This window comes from Electrona antarctica, assembly GCF_951216825.1.
Source record: "Electrona antarctica genome assembly, chromosome: 3".
Taxonomy (NCBI): Eukaryota; Metazoa; Chordata; class Actinopteri; order Myctophiformes; family Myctophidae; genus Electrona; species Electrona antarctica.
In genome coordinates this window covers 21,054,395-21,072,017 of record NC_136808.1, presented here as the reverse complement: position 1 = coordinate 21,072,017, position 17,623 = coordinate 21,054,395, and the positions used below count along the sequence as shown (strand labels likewise).

The 17,623-nt window shown below is 43.3% G+C and overlaps 1 protein-coding gene across 5 annotated transcripts in view; it reads right to left on the bottom strand.

Annotated features, from left to right (window-relative positions):
* LOC306920761 (uncharacterized protein) overlaps nt 1-16,897 on the bottom strand; it is a 52,343-nt gene extending 35,446 nt beyond the window's left edge. For all 5 annotated transcript variants that reach the window (XM_079497624.1, XM_079497622.1, XM_079497625.1 and 2 more), the window contains exons 1-9: nt 16,769-16,897; nt 12,715-12,774; nt 10,013-10,174; nt 9,152-9,289; nt 8,070-8,183; nt 6,613-6,768; nt 6,016-6,198; nt 2,270-2,392; nt 939-1,052 (exon numbers count right to left, since the gene is read on the bottom strand). In XM_079497624.1, coding sequence (XP_079353750.1) covers nt 939-1,052; nt 2,270-2,392; nt 6,016-6,198; nt 6,613-6,768; nt 8,070-8,183; nt 9,152-9,289; nt 10,013-10,174; nt 12,715-12,759 — 1,035 coding nt within the window. In that variant the 5' untranslated portion in view covers nt 12,760-12,774; nt 16,769-16,897. The remainder of the gene's footprint in view (nt 1-938; nt 1,053-2,269; nt 2,393-6,015; nt 6,199-6,612; nt 6,769-8,069; nt 8,184-9,151; nt 9,290-10,012; nt 10,175-12,714; nt 12,775-16,768) is intronic.
* Between the last annotated feature and the right edge of the window lie 726 nt (nt 16,898-17,623).

Sequence of the window (17,623 nt, the reverse complement as noted above, 5' to 3'; positions counted from 1 at the left end):
TATCATGTCACACGCTCGGACAGCTCCTGTAAAAGGAGGAGAATGTTCAAATACAGAGGTAAATATTATATCATGTCACACGCTCGGACAGCTCCTGTAAAAGGAGGAGAATGTTCAAATACAGAGGTAAATATTATATCATGTCACACGCTCGGACAGCTCCTGTAAAATGAGGAGAATGTTCAAATACAGAGGTAAATATTATATCAGGTCACACGCTCGGATAGCTCCTGGAAAAAGAAGAGGAGAATGTTCAAATACAGAGGTAAATATTATATCAGGTCACACGCTCGGACAGCTCCTGTAAAAGGAGGAGAATGTTCAAATATAGAGGAAAATAATGCAAAGGACACACGCTCACTACTACAGCTCCTGTGAGGGAGAATGCAAAGAGAGAAGAGATCGTTCAAATTAGGCACTGCAATCAGACTGACTGAATTGATTATTTGTGAAAGATAAGTAATAAGATAAATTCTAAATAGTGAAAATAGCCGATCTACACGCTCACAGCGCGTTGCAATGCGATGCGTTGAGCATGCTATTTTCAGTATACACTTGTATGACACCAGTGTACAATGGACTATTAAATAGGGATTAGCCAAACCAATTTAGTCGATTAGAAACTTTTCATGAAGGATTTCAAAAGGATTCTTGATTATTTGATTAATCAAAAACATTATCTATAGAATAATTACTAAGAAGAAGTTGCGGCACTAGTCAAAATAAATGGAAAGAAAATTATATCAATAAGGACAACATAAGGTCTGTGGTGCGAAAAAATAAATACAATAAGGACATCATGAGGTCTCTTATGGTGAGAAAAGAAGGGCTGCAAAAACCTGTGAATGATGTGACTGTACTGAAGTGGAGTCCCAGAATAAAGATGGAATAGCTACTAATGGGAACGACAGGTAGTCAGGTCAGGTGTTTTGTCAAACCTTGATCTGTTGGTCTCTGCCGTCCACCTCGCCCTGCAGAACGTCAACCACCTGGTTTTTACCCTGCAGCACCTCCTCCTTCTCATGGAGCTTCTGCTTCAGAGCCTTCAGCAGCTGTGGAGAGAGGGCAACAAAGTTCATACAAGTATGTTAATTGTTAACACATTCCCTGCAGTTGAGAAGAGATCTCAGTCAAGTCTAATCCAACGCTTTACCGCCTATGACAGAGATCTCCGTCAAGTGGTCTTCTCAGTGGTTTATGATAGGTCACACCACGGACAAAACAGGAAATGAACCGGAGGTGAACATTAAAGGTGCAGTGCAACGGAAATGGTGGACCTTTATTTTCAAGTTTCAAACGGTTTCAAGTTGAAACACTGGTCTGAAGTTTCTGAACCAATCAGAGCGTTGCATCCCTTCAGGCGATGGGACGGTAGCTAGGGGCGGTTGCTATGCTATACGCAGCAGCATGGTATGTGTTTGTTTACAAATCAGATAGACGGCCAGCTTTACCAGTTTACCGTTATGTGGCTTATTTCTACCCTATAATGTTTTCAGATACATATTTTAGCGTGATGATTAAGTTGAAACCGAGTAATACACTGTCTGGATGTTATCTTGAATGGGAATAAAAACGGAGGATTTCTGTAATCAATAGCAGCTGTGCTGCATGGATGCGCACATATGGGGAATTAAACGGGTGAGCTTCATTTTTATTGGCTTGTATCGATGTGGGCCTCGACACGTCATCACGCAGCACGTTTTCATTTTCAGGAAGTAATAAAACAATATTTGTATGGACTTTTGATATAAAAACACACAAAAATGAGAATTTGCCCATTTTTTTGGCATCCATTGTTAGGTATGCCCATATGATGACCATGGATATGGTCTAAAAGTGTGAAAAACGTCATTTTCATTTCACTACACCTTTAAATGTTCACCTCCGAAATGTTCCCGTCCGGAATTTTTGCCTGCCATTCACCTCCACGTTATCAGATTTGGAGAAAAAAATGCATTCATCTCTGATTATTCTCTGATTGCATTTTTGGTCAAAACAAGCTTTATTCAACAGCCCAGAACAAAAAAAACGATGATCGCATTTACAAAATGTATTTTCTGGGTGTATTTTCGAGTTCATGTCTCGTGTCCCTGTGGGCCTTCAAAATAATGGTTACACTGAAAAACACTGGCAGTGGCTAAGAATCAATTCATTAATATCTAGCAGTTATCCACACTGATGTTGCCTAGTGCAGTCAGTGGTTCTCAAACTATTTCATGTCAAGGACCCCTAAACGAATGTGTATTTGGCCGCGGACCCCCATCTGTACCTGCTCCAGGTCAGCACTGGCGTCAGACTTGGCAGCCAGCCTGAACAGCTCCTGTTCATGCTGCTGGTTGAGCTCTGTCAGTTGGTTGTCTTTCTCCAGGATGATGTCCTTGAAGGTCTGGATCTAACAAGATTTTTTTTAAAGATCAAGATCATTCTCTACATTCTCTAAGTTTCAGTCATTTGTTCTTCTACTAAAGACAAACACACAAACAGAGCAAACAACTGATTACCTTGCTGCAGGCAGAGTAATTAGAAATTAAGTGCTACTTTGTACAAAGAAGTGTCCAGAGCTAATCTCACAAACCGCTGGCCCTGACCACATATGTTGTGTGGGGAAATATTTCACTTTAATTGTATAATTGAACTCAGTGGGGCTGTGATCGGGCTGAAAATTTGAAATCATATGTCATAGATATGTTGTAGAGTCAGTGTTTCCCCAAACACAGGTCACTAAAAAAGACAGTTTCAACAGTGCATTGTAAAAACATGTCAACATCCGGTCAGCCGTCTGCTCCCCTCGGATGCTAAAAACAGCCTGAGGTGGTATCGACTGATAACAAACACCTTATGGATATTGGATTGTAGGCTACCTAATTATTTACCGGTAACTAAAATATGTTTATCTGATATTTGTCAGTTTACTAGTGCTGCACGATTAATCAAAATATCAATCTAGATTCAGACACCTATGTTTGAGTAAGAATCGTCCAGCACTAGTTAGCTGTCCAATTAATTTTACTTGCGATTTTGCTACAAGAGAGAGAGAGACATTAATAAAGCAATAAACCACAAGAGGTCTCAGTTTACTGTGGATTTTATAATGGGTGAGAGGGTTAGAGATAGGGTGACCAGATGTCCCCCTTTGTGTGGGACAGTCCCTCATTGCCAGGACTTTTCAGGCGTCCCACAAATTGAGACCATGTCCCACATTGTGACTAGCAGTGTTCAAATGCCCGCTATAGTCCCCTAATAGTTGGCTTTCTGTTGTAAAGCTCTCATTGCCTCTTTCCTGCAAAATGTAGCCTACTATTAATAAGTCTGTTAAAATAACATGATAAATATCCCCTAGGGCTACGGTACCAAGTCAGCCATACTACCCATGACCAAAATTTGCATTTAAAACCAAATGTGAGATCAGAGGGGTTTAATAATAAAATGATCATTATTAGGCCTATGGTCGAATATGACATCAACGCATTTGAGTAATAAGTTGCTAACGCCGCCCCGTCCCCACACAAATACTTCTGTCCCTCAAATGAACAGTTTGGATTTGATTCTGGTCATCCTAAAAGGGCATCAGCAGCTACAGAACAACAGGTAAGTGCTTGTCTATGAAGTCTATGTAATAGTGGCTCAGGGTGAGTTGAACTGCATGGCCAAATTGTGTTAGCCTGGCTAATAAGCCAGCCCGAATCAGCCGTTGGCAAAAAACAAATTGCCTGCCGGCGGATTATGGTCTGGAGAGGCTCAATTGTAAGCCCATTTCCTACACCAGAGAACTGGTGTGGCCAATCGGGACACGGTATGCAATATGGGCGGGCTTTGGTACAGTGACGTTCTATAGAGACACACAGGGACTACAAATGTCACGCCCCCAAATGAGACAGCGTCCCCACTTCTGGTCCGTTACTGCAGGCCAGCCCATAGAAGTCCATTGAAATTCAACTGTAGTTAGCCTACTTTTAAAATAATATGAAATTAACTGAAGACTATATTGAATTGAATAAAAATATGTTTCCAAATGTATGAAGTGTCTTTGTCAACATATATTGTTGTTTTCTCAATAGAGGATATATTTCACATTTAATTTACCACTTGAATGAGTTACCCATAATGTTAACGGAGCAAAGGGGAGACGGCAGACAGAGAACCTGTCGCTTTTAAGGGACGTCACTGCCTTTACGAGGCTAAGAGCGCCGACTTTGAAGAGTGGAATTCTCAATATACATCCCGATCCCGAGTCCAGACTGACTTTGTTATTCATGTCTATATTTTGAACATGTCACAGGCTTACTTTATATGTTCTACCTACCACGGAGCTCCGACGGTGTGTTTTACCGCTGTCAACTTGTTGTATAATTAACTTTGCTGAATAGTTGCATGGGAAAATAACCCAGCTAAATGGAGGAGTGACATCCTGACATTTTCAACTACCTAGTGAATTCTCCAGATGAGTATTAATAATAGTCTTGCAAGAAGCTGTTTAGATCATTTTCAACAAATACATAGCATATAAAACGAAATACAACAAATATATCTGGGTATTGAAAACCTCAAGGGATGCAACCGTGACGTATATACCGTGCGACCACTTTGACTTGAGATTTACAATGCTAGCACTTTTCACAAACTGATGGAGTATATTATAGTACATGTAGGATGTATATTGAGATGGCAGGTATGTGACATTGAAAACGAAAAATCAATATCTTTATTAGAACACACAAAAAATTGCTATAGCCTCAGTAATGAACCAGTGAAATTAGGGTATTTAATGATGCCTCTCATAGGGATTGCATTGGCAGCTGCAGTACACAGTTGAAACGGACCAGAAGTGGGACCGCTGTCTCATTTGGGGGCGTGAAATTTGTAGTCCCCGTGTGTCTCTATGCTTGAGACCTTTGACTGACAGTAGCTCTGACCAATTGCGTCAAAGAGAAAATGTTTGAACCCGTCCCCCGGGATACAAGATCCATACACAGCATCTCCAGACTCAAATACCACACGACGGTGTGATTTGAGTCTGGCTTATTAGCCAGGCTAAAATTGTGTCTCTTTATAGACAGAGCTTGAAACAGAACCTGTATTCTCAGTTGAGATTCTGGTTGGTTTACATTACTGGTCAGTAGTCAGGCTGCATTCAGGTGTTAATGGCAATACCAAAATAAGTCGGAAGTCCATGAGCCAGAGCTCCAAATTTGGGCTCCTAATCTGAGCATTATATGAAAATATGCCAGAATTTGCATAACTTTCCAGAATGGATATAAGAGGCAACCTTCTTATTTCATTTTGTTTACATGTTAGAATCAAAGGTTTTAAGTAATAAGTTGCTACCCCGCACCGTCCCGTCCCGTCCCACACAAGTGATACTTCTGTCCCTCAAATTAACACTTTGGATCGAGTCACTAGGGTGACTCACACTCGTGTCTCACATTATAAAATCAACGGTAAACTGGGGCCTCGCGTGGCTTATTGCTTTTCTAAAACGGTTATAAACAGCAATATTAACCTAATAAAACTATTAAATTCACAAAAGTAGCTATGCTTTGCGCCCACCAGAGCGAGCAACACTTCCTTGTTTTTAGTCCGCCAGTGTGACGGGGGAATAGGAGGCGCTTGATGATGAACGTGTGGATTATCGGTGAGATTTACAACGCTCACGTGACGGTAACCAGCCAATCAGAATCAAGTATTGGGACTAACCGTTTTAGAAGAAAGGTTTAAGTCATGCACTTTGATGTTGTCTGTTTAAAGCCACAATAGTTGGCTCAAGGTGCCACATTTTGAATGTAGTAATGCTCAGCAACTACAGACTAAAGAAAGACATATTTTCATGGAAAATGTTTTGAATCGTGTGATAATCGTGATCTCAATTGTTGTGGAGGAGAATCGAGTTTCACATTTAAGCAATACTCGTGCAGCACTACAGTTCACAGGGCAAATATAACAAACCAGATGTTTACAAATGTTTTGAAGGTGTAAATGACTAACTGTAGTGTGCATGGTGTATTGGATGGGACATACGTTCTGCTTGTACATGTTCTCCTTCTGGGTGTACTGCTCCTTTTCTGTGAGCAGCAGGGCCTTCAGGCTGTCCGTCTGCTCCTGCAGGAGGCTGTAGCGCTCTTCTGCCTCTCCAACCTTCTTGGTCAGGTTCTGGATCAAGACCTGGAGTTCCTGCATGGAGCCACTGTCCCCACTGTCCACCTGGAGGGAGGGAGTGAGAGATGGGTGGGAGTGAGAGATGGGTGGGAGGGATGGGAGGGAGAAATGGGTGGGGGTGGGAGTTTTGGGTGGGAGAGATGGGTGGGAGGGATGGTTGGATGGAGACACAGAGGGGGGACATTAATCAAGGATGGGGAGTCGGGGACACATCGTTGTGAGCTTGTAGATATTCTATTTTCACAATTTTTGCCTTTTATATTAACCATATTCACACAGCGACCATTTCTCTATGAAGTTAATAAAAACAAAATACTAAAACTGATAATGAACACCAAACTAAAACTTCAAAAGCCTATAAAAAAAAATGTAAACTTTAAAGCTAAGCTGAAACTGTAGACAAAATGTCAAAACTAAATACAAATAAAAACGAATATAACCAGTGTGTTCCTACTGTACCTGTTGCTGTGGTGCAGGGGGGAGGGGCTGGTCTCCTGCCAAGGCGGTCTGCAGGTGAATGATGTAGTCCTCCTTCTCTGACAGCTTCCTGTCCCTGTCCGCCAACATGGCGTCCATCTCCTCACCGCGCTGCCGCTGGCTCTCTACCTCCTTCCTCTGAGATTTAGATCAAAATGAAACCTGGTATTAATCCTTGGAGGATAAATAAATCATTCCTCAACGTTTTCAATGAACATGTTTTTTTGTCACAGTAACAGAACAAAACGCATAATTGAGCTCAGATACAGGTACTACTACTAACTTTCTGCAATGGGTCTCTGAATATATGTGTGTCAAAAAATAAAGTCACAGACAAGGTGGGGAGAGACGGAACTGGGTTACTGGTAGCAAGCAAACGGACATTGTTGGAGCCAACCCAGGGTACAGACTCAATAACATTGTAAAGCCTGCTGGTCCTGTCCTGTCTCTCTGTTTATCAAGGGATTCCTGGGGGAATTCTGCAGGCTAGAAAACCATAAAAGCTCCCCTTCCCGTGTGGAGGAAGTCATTTAGAACAACTACCTGTTGTTCAGTGATAACGTTACCCCATTCCATGCATTCCTGCCAAGAGCACACTCCTTATTTATTATCAGCTGACTCACAAAAGAGCCAAAGAGCAGCTCACAGCTAAATGTGAACTTCCCCACCGGATGAGCTGCTATTATTTACAACTGAAGAATGGCTTTCTGGAGGCCGACATCTATAAATGAGGAAACTCATATAAGTCATTGAATAGGTTTGCCATATAGCCTTGTTGTTCATATCATCACACCCACTCCTATGCCTTTATTGTTTCCACCAGGCCGAAGGCATGGGGAGAGTATGTTTTCCACTCTGTCCGTTGTCCGTGTGTCCTTGTGTGTGTCCGTCCGTCCGATACCAGCTAATCTCCGCCACCGTCAAAGGCATAAGAACAAATGGCACCCTTTTCACATTGGCCTATTATAGCGCCACCAGGAGGGCACAACCTGACCTGCCCTGGTGGAGACCTGTGCCCCGAGGGGCTTTTTCTAGTATACAAACACACAAAAGTAGACAACTCGTGACAAATTAATTCAAACAACCATAAAACAACAGTAACAACACACTCTACCAGCCATCACACACACACACACACACACACACACACACACACACACACACACACACACACACACACACACACACACACACACACACACACACACACACACACACACACACACACACACACACACACACACACACACACACACACACACACACACACACACACGTGATATGGTTCATGCCTAGCCTAGGCAAGAGCTCCATTGACTGGGCTGCCCATCAGACGCTACGCTTCTGTTAGGGGACACGTTCTAGCATGCACTCACGTACACCGTACTGTGCCGTACACGGGCATCTAATTATAGAACACAGCCATGCATATGGCATACCTTGGCCTCCAGGTCTTCTTCTCTGTGACCCAGCTCCTGCTCCAGCTCCGATACTTTCTTCTTCAGCAGGACAATCTTCCCTCGACTGGCCTGGTCGCCTCCATCTGCTGCACCCTGGAGGGAGGGAGGCCACACAGCAACAAATGTTCAACGGACGTCATAGACAAGTGTGCGTGTGGGGAGTGAATGCATTTATGCATTTATACATGTATGCATGCATGTACCTTTCTAGTGTGGGTGGATGGGGGTGTATGTATTAGAGACCTGCAGATGAGCGTGTGCATATTAATAAATAATCCACCCGTTATCTGACCACATTAATTATTCCAATGTATAAATCCGCAACCACCTGCCATCCGTTCTCTGATTAACTGAAAATGGTTGACCCTGTCAAGTAACAGTCTTACTCTTTGTATTGAGTTGTGCTGATCGGCTATGTATAGTACTTGTTCTTCACTCACCACTCTCGAGAGTCTCGAAGTTCACCAATGTTACGAAGTGGTTGTATATGATCCATTTCCATGGTAACAAGTTACTAGCTGTTCACGTTCTCATAGTTCTCTCTAGTGTGGGTGGGTGGGGGTGTATGCATGTACCTTTCTAGTGTGGGTGGGTGGGTGTGTATGCATGTACCTTTCTAGTGTGGGTGGGTGGGTATGCATGTACCTTTCTAGTGTGGGTGGGGGTGTACCTTTCTAGTGTGGGTGGGTGGGGGTGTATGCATGTACCTTTCTAGTGTGGGTGGGTGGGTATGCATGTACCTTTCTAGTGTGGGTGGGGGTGTACCTTTCTAGTGTGGGTGGGTGGGGGTGTATGCATGTACCTTTCTAGTGTGGGTGGGTGGGGGTGTATGCATGTACCTTTCTAGTGTGGGTGGGTGGGGGTGTATGCATGTACCTTTCTAGTGTGGGTGGGTGGGGGTGTATGCATGTACCTTTCTAGTGTGGGTGGGTGGGGGTGTATGCATGTACCTTTCTAGTGTGGGTGGGTGGGGGTGTATGCATGTACCTTTCTAGTGTGGGTGGGTGGGGGTGTATGCATGTACCTTTTTAGTGTGGGTGGATGGGGGTGTATGCATGTACCTTTCTAGTGTGGGTGGGTGTGTCCTGGCCTCCCTGCAGTCTCTTCAACTCCTCCAGTTGGGCGGTGAGGGAGGTCACCTTGGCCTTGTTCTGCAGACGGAGCTTGGATAGCTTGGCCTCACAGCCCTCCTTCTCCACCTGTTGGCAACCCCACCCACAATTCAACACAGAGACACACATTAGTAGCTCTTCAAAACTCCACAGCCCCCTTCTGCACCTGTTAGCACCTCCACCCGCAATGTAGCCTGGAACTCATCTATGCTTTTTATGGCATAGGCAGCTCCCGGCAGGATCCGCCGGGAGAAACTATGCGCAGCTGCTAGACATGAGATTAATTAGAGCGACAGAGAGAGAGAGAGGAGTGTGTGTGTGTGTATGTGTGTGCGTGTGTGTCAATTTAACAAAGGTGCAGACGATCAGAAATCAGCAGAGAGTGAGTGATGTTTACGCTACTCTATGCCGACTTGAAGTGGACTCTGACCCAGACTTTTTTTTCTCCCTGGAAATAAAAACGTCTGGGTTTCCGAGGCTACCCACAATGCAACACCGAGATGTACATTACTGTACTGTACATTACAGCCCTCCTTATACACCTGTTATAGCACCTCCACCCACCATGCAACACCGAGACGCACATTGTAGCTGTTCAAAACACCACCAAACGTTGACACTAAGAGCGTTCCATCCATGCGCTACGTCCTACCGAAAACTACCCCCTGTCAGGTGATGAGAAGCGGCCTGCTCACTCCTCATGCATTGAAGGAAGCTCCCCAGGTTGGCAGAGGGAGAGTAGCGCCAAGGATTACAGATTATGCAATTGGTACCGGATAAAACAATAAAAAAAAAAGAAGGTGGCCTCACCTTGAGCTGGTCATCCTTGGAGCGCAGCGCAGCGTCTCTCTCTCTGATCATCTCCTTCAGCTGAGTGACCAGCAGCTCGGTCTGAGCCAGGCGCTCCGCCGCTTCGGTCAGAGCCACCTCACCACTGGCCACCGCCGCTGACCCCTGGGGAGAGCCTGGCGCCTGACAGACAGACAGACAGACAGACAGACAGACAGACAGACAGACAGACAGACAGACAGACAGACAGACAGACAGACAGACAGACAGACAGACAGGTTGGACAGGAGGGGATGTGTACAAGAGGGATCAGATGGACAGAGATGACAGGATTAGATTCAACGCTACATACAGTACGTTTAACAGGACACTGCAACTGTACTCTGATTTAGACTAAAGGCCTATTCATTCATACTCCAGTTTTAGGTGATAAAAGTGACCCTGAAAACTACAACATGACTTCCCGCCGCAGTGGTAAGCGACTCACCACGGTGATAAGGTTTTAGGAATTTAGGTGATATCTTATCACCTAAAACTGGAGTATGAATAGGCCTCAAGGAAATCTGGTAAAACGTTGTGTTTCTAAGGATTCTATAAATCCCCCAGTATACATGCCAGCAGTCTACTGTCCCTTGTGTGGGGGGACACAAGGGACAGTAGACTGCTGGCATGTACCTTCTACAAGAAAGGCTGACATTTTTATCAGTATTACAAATTACAATACACATATTAATGTGATGATAGGCTCATTATAGGCTTATAACTTATAAGTGAAGTTCCCTTTCTCATAAGATGGCATCACATAGGCTACCTGCTTCCTTTTTCATGTGATTGGCTCAGCAACAGATTTGAACCGAAAACACATGTGAAGATGTCCTTGTGTTTCTGGTTAAAATCTTCTGCTGAGAGAAGCTATCAAAGCTATGAAAAAATTGCTACCAATGTGTATGCCACGTTCTGGAAATGTCTATAGCTTCAGCCACGGAGTTTGCATAAGAGGCGTTACTTAAGTAGGCTTAGTAATGGCTTAGTAATGCTATTGTATGTACAATTTGCACTGTAAAAGGTTTACAGGAGGGGCCAGACCCTAATGGGTCTATGACATGATGGTTTTGATGAATTGAACATGGTGGACCCTATTGGAAACAAGTGTAATGCTTAATTGGGTCGTCCACTCACAGTTAACAGCCTTTGTATTGAGTTTGTGCTTGAAATGTACTGTAATTCTGCAAACTGTTAAAAAATATTTCAATCAATCAATCAATCAATAAGAACCGCACAAGTGTCATTTGAATTACTCAATGAGTAATTGAGGAAAGCAGACATATGTTCTCCAAAAAATGCACACTTTGCTCGTCTGTTGATGAATCCTGCATCTTGAATGAGAAAATTTGAAATTAATGCTCATCCAGAATCTGTTTTTGCTGCCGCAGCTTAGATTGTATCTCCTTGAGTCCAAAGCCTCTGCATTGTGGTTGGAAATGCTAAAAGTAGAGTGAGAGTTTGATGTCTGCTTGAATGTATTAAATTACAACAATTATTTGATCGGCGGTTTGTACACAGTATGCAGTCCTATTAGTCTGTACTATTTTGCCATTTCATGGCATTCGTGAAATCAGCATTGTGCCAGCAGTGGTGGGAGTACCCAGGATACTAAAGAGCATGTGAACGAGCCCTTCAGAATGACAAGGACCAACAGAGAACAAGGATCAAACTGCCTGCCTGGAGGTTCTAATCCATTCCGTCAGAGCCAGCAGGCTAAATGGTGGAACGGCATTCATTCAACATAACAATGTCATGCTAAATTAAACTCAAACCATTCATACCAGATTAGTACATAGCAACGAGGGTGACCACAGTATTCTTTTTTTTTTTTTATAAGCCCACACCGCCAAAGATGACTTTGGACATTGTTTTTCTCCATGTTTTTTTTTCTTTCTTTTTTCCACTAGATTCTCTCGGCTAATATATGATCCACTGCTTGATCCCCAGTGAATGAATCCATGTGGAAACCACGTGGTGGCAAAACGTAAAAAAAAAATATTGTTCACTTTTTTTTTTGCGAGCATATATTTTATTCATTTATGTATTTACTGCTTCCTTTTTTGCTTCTCGATAATTTGACTAATTGGAAAATAAAGACAATAACCGATAGTCGCGGGGCGCCCGCTGGCCTAGTGGTCCAAGCGCATGCCACGTATAGGCTCTGGCCTGACAGCGTGTCGTGTGTTCGAGTCCCGTTCATGATGACCTTTGCTGCATGTCTCTCCCTTTCTCTCTCTCCCTCTTTCCTGTCCGTCTTCACTGTAACTATCAATAAAGGCACAAAAGCCCAAAACAAAAAAAATCTTAAAAAAGAACTGATATAGTCGCAGCCCACTAAGGCAGGTTGGGGATGAGGGAGGATTATAGCAGTGGTCCTCCCAACAGGAAGTGTGTGTGTGTGTGTGTGTGTGTGTGTGTGTGTGTGTGTGTGTGTGTGTGTGTGTGTGTGTGTGTGTGTATAAAAGCTCTGTGCTCAGCACTCCAATGTCTCTAGAATAGATCACTGGTTGACCCCTGACCTGTCTGCTCTGTCTAGTGCCAACAAGCCAAGGCAGACCAACTGACTAATCAACTAATGTAGCCGCGTGCGCACAAGCACGCCCTCACGCACGCAGAGACATGAGTGGGAATAGACTCAAAAGGTCATGTTTTACATTCAGCCATTTCATTTTACTTACTCCAGCGCCAGGCCCTCCTTCTTCTCCAGAAAACCACTTCAGCATGGTTTTAATTTAGTCCTAAAGAGAGAGAGAGAGAAAAAAAAAGCACAAAATTAATTTCCCTTGAAAAACATTTCCAGGCTGGGGTTTCACTGCACCACTGAGTTTTTGCTGTTTCTCAGTATTTCTCACACATTATCCAAAAAAATCACCACCACAAAAAAATAAAAATAAAGCTAATTAAAATAACATTTTTTTCTTGTGCTCAGAAGTCAGAACAATTAGTAACAGATGAGAGCCCATAATATATGAGGTTATTCAGAAATAAATAACTTTCCAGGAAATAAATGACAAAACCAGCAGAGTTAAAAATAAGACCAGTCTGAAGCGAGTGGTGCAACAGCACCCCCTATTGGTACTCTAAACATCGGGACATAGGTTAGGACATAGGGACATTGCTGTTCCTTGGAGTGGTTCCACCACTCAAAAATCAAACCAGTTGAGTCTTAGTCAAGTAAAGTATTCTCAGATTGACAGATTCCTCATCAAATGTTTGATCTCGTGTCCTTTGTTCTACGAGTCCCTCTTAGCCCGGAGAAGACAAACTAAAATATGCATGATGTGCATCTTAGAACAAGGGATCGTCATTCGGCCAGCCTAACTATTTATTTACAGTCATTGGCGTAAAGCCGTAAACAGTTATTTCCTCTTGAATGCCACTGCATGATGTATGGCTATCTGTCACCATCATGAAATTGCCCTCGACAGTTATGTTGTCATACAAATAACTGATTAAAATGTAGCATTTCTGTTTTGCTTTCAGGCTTTGTGAATAAAAATTGCACAGGATGAAAAATAATATAAATATAGAAAGAAATGACTGATAATGACCAATAATATACAATGTGCTATGGTCAAAATTTGCCCCCATTTGCCCAATTGTATAAATGTATACTCAAAAAGTGGCATGCAGCATAACACATTGTGATCTTGTAGATCTGCAATACAGTATATACAATACCACCTCAAATAATGTATTGTCCGATTACAAAATAATTGTGATCAGGGCCTACATGTAGTGTACAAATCAGTCGCCAGAGACGAGGGCTTTAATAATTCAGGGCAGTACAGTACAGTACAGAGAGACATTCCCTGGATGAGAGAGAGTGAAGGTCCATCTCACGTGACTTATCAGGTCAGACCAGTTCTATTAGCCACACCTGTTGTGTGGCTAATAGAACTGGGCTGACCTCTACCTATATCTAGCATGCCTTTCAATGGGTCATTAATTTCACTGGCAAACACTAAGGCCCTGGATCTCAACGGGGTGCATACTCAGTTTAGACTAGTCATTGGTTAGACATAAGGGTTGGGAGAGGGTTATGGTTAGGTTTAGGTGTGCTGCCCTGTGGGAGGTTAGGGTGAGGGTTTGAGATAGGTTGTAGGACTAATGACTGGTCTAACGAATGACTAGTCTACTAAGTACTGTACCCGATCTCAACCTGTGGATCGGGATCCTCAGGGGCCCGCCCGCCCACCCCCCCGCCCACTCTTTTACTCTGCAAAGTAAAAGTGGGTGACAGTGAAAAGAGGTAAGGACCTGCTGGGTTGTATTTTAGAGTCAAATCTTTCCAGTGAAAAAATGGCAACTAAAGTAATCAAAAACGGCAAGCAAAGAACAATATATTTGTACAGGATCTCCTCACTGGTGGTCAGTAAGAATACATTGAGGGCTGGAGCACTCATTCAATGTCACTATGACTGTGCATGCACCTCATGGTACCATAGCACCACAAAGGCCAAGGCTCCAGACTAGAGTCAGACATCCAACAAACTGGTATAAACTACCAGAGGCGTATCTACAATAAGGCGAGGGCAGGCGTCCGCCTGTCCAAATCCATTTCTGGCCTGGCCAAAATCCATACAATGAGAAAAAAAGAAGACAAAAACAAGACCTGAGAACTATTAATGGACAGCTGATTGGCCGTTGCGGTAGAGCGCGACCCTCACTCACCCATTGGAATGTAAATGCATGCCTTTCAGCCTTTGTATCCTACTCGTCTGGCAGGTATTTCTCTTTGAAAACCTTTAGTGCTACGATTGTGTGCGGGGAGACGACAATTAACACATGATCTTGCCTGCCCAAAACGTAATTCCTGGATACGCCACTGGTCACTACTTGGCCCTGACACCTACAGCAAACTCACTAGCCTGGCTTTGGCCAGACTCATAATAACGTGGATTCACAGTGAATCCACATTATGAGTCAGACTAGAGGACCGTAGGGCCCAGAAGGTAAAATCAGAACTCTGTTAGGGTGAATACCTGCACTTCTGCATCAACGAGATTGATTAGTTTGTTTGTTTCTTGTCTCCCTTCAGGGTTTGGAGAACGTCCAATAACATTGTCATCATGTTTTGTTTTGTTTTCCAGTTAATTGCTTTGTAAAATGTAAAAATAAAAAGGGGAAAAAAAGAAAACGTTGGTCACAAACTAAAAAGAAACTGGGGCTGGTCTACAAGATACACACTACCCCACAAAGATGCCCATGTACCTGTCAAACTGCTTAAAAACACCAGAGGGACTCCGGAGCTCCACAAATAACGTTCAACCCAGATTTGTCCAGATTTCTTTTCTACTGATATAAGCCACCGAAATGTGGAATGCCCTACATAAATGCAGGTCTACAAGCTCACAACAGGAGAGGCATGTTAGTTATTCCTTGAGAATCAACTATTATGGCTAATAGGATTTACCATAACTAAGCGGATAATGATGATTTCTCTGAGATTTTGCCTAGACTTTTCACAATAAAACAACACTGGTGACACACACACACACACACACACACACACACACACACACACACACACACACACACACACACACACACACACACACACACACACACACACACACACACACACACACACACACACACACACACACACAGGATATCTTATATCTACCCATCTTGCATCTATACTATCTATTACAGCAGTGGTTCTCAAACTGTGGGTCGAGAGTCGAGACCCCCTAGGGGGTCCACACTCCCCAGTCCCCACATGAATTTTGGGGGATCCCCAGATTACAGTGAAGTGAATTGAACTATAGTTCAAATAAAATAGTTCATTTTGGGGGTAATGGCCTGAAAAGGGTGAGAACCACTGTATGACAGTAGCCTTACTGCAGCCCTAATAGATATACAATTGCTATAGTTACTAGTGTAGTATTAGATGTGTTCAGTGACACCAATGGCGATGTCACTGCAAGGCTGTCATTTGGTGTGTTGACATTAGGCTGATTAGCCAAGTTGTATGAATGTTTCATGACCTGGTTCAGGCTGGTTGGATGACAAACTATAAATGCACCATTTAGACTGCAGAGTGCTCAGTAGAACAGAGAGAGAGAGAGAGAGAGAGAGAGAGACAGTCTGACACACACAAACGTACTCTTGTAGCTGCTAACTTTAACATAACCTGCGTCAAGTCACTGTAAGTGAGCTACAATAACATCACGTTCAAAAATAAAAGCTTAGTTAATATTGTTCTGTTTGTTTTTGTTTAGGAAATGCAAGAATTAGCTGGTATGAAAGGATACAGTCAGTGAATGCATCCAACACAACACATTATTATCTTTGTATTTGTATTATGGGTTAGGGAGGGTCCGCTGCAATAAAATTAATACATAAAATATATAACAGCCTGTCATAGTCCAATGTCAATGAGCACTTTATTTCTATACTGTACACATTTTCACATTTTTTCTAATAATGTATATGATTTATTTATTTATTCTGCATGGAAGTGTACATTTGTTTGTCTCTAAATGTCCATTGTTCTACCAACCTCACAGTTTAAGCACTGATCGCCACCGATCAAGACAGGAAAAAAAACATAATCATCGCTGGTAACAACTCTTATTTTGAATCCCACCACACCGGAAGTCAAATAGTGACGGAGGTTAACTTGACGCTGCTCATGAAGCTAAAGTTAGCTGGGATAGCTAACAGGCTAACATTGGAACATAAACTGAAACATTCCGTTGTTAGAAAATATATCAAAACGCTTACCTCATTCACACACTTCACGAAGACGTCAGTGTACGTGTCGCTGCTTGTGTCATGGTGACATGTTTAATGTTTTAATGACTATTGTGAAGTGAGTGACACACACATACACACACAAGACTAGGATTCATTCGGTCGCATTCTGTCAGGCTGAGGCTGACTGTCTAGCAGCAGGGTTGCCAGATTCTGAGAGAAGCAAGCAACCATGTCTATGAAAACAATCACAAAAATTAAGTATGTGTGTGTGTGTGTGTGTGTGTGTGTGTGTGTGTGTGTGTGTGTGTGTGTGTGTGTGTGTGTGTGTGTGTGTGTGTGTGTGTGTGTGTGTGTGTGTGTGTGTATAATATTATATATATATATATATATATATATATATATAGCTCCCATCTGGGAACTCTCAGGCAGAGCCGATGCACACAGTCAAGGCATACACAGTCCTGCCTTGATCCCGCCTCTAGCTGCCGCTGATTGGCCAGGCCGTTTGGTGGCCGGTGCATCGACTCTGCCTGAGAGTTCCCAGATGGGAGCAGGAGGTGGGGAACCCTGTGTACTCTCTGCTGCCCCATCTGGCGGAGTCAGGTTACCCTAGGGTCCCTGATCGGTTATTCCACTCTCCATAGGACGCAGATTTACATACTCTCTGTTCACGGAGACCTGCGCCGTCGCTTGAGTGTTGGTGAGATGTTTCAAAGATGCATAACACATGCAGCTATAGGAGACAACGGAAACGTGTGCGAAAGAGCACTAATCGGAGTTGCCGTTAATAATTTTTTTTGGTTTTGGCTTCATTCTCTCGCGGTCGGCCAATCAGAGGCAGTAACAAGGACGTGCAGCTAGCCAGTCTCGGTGCGGGAGGCG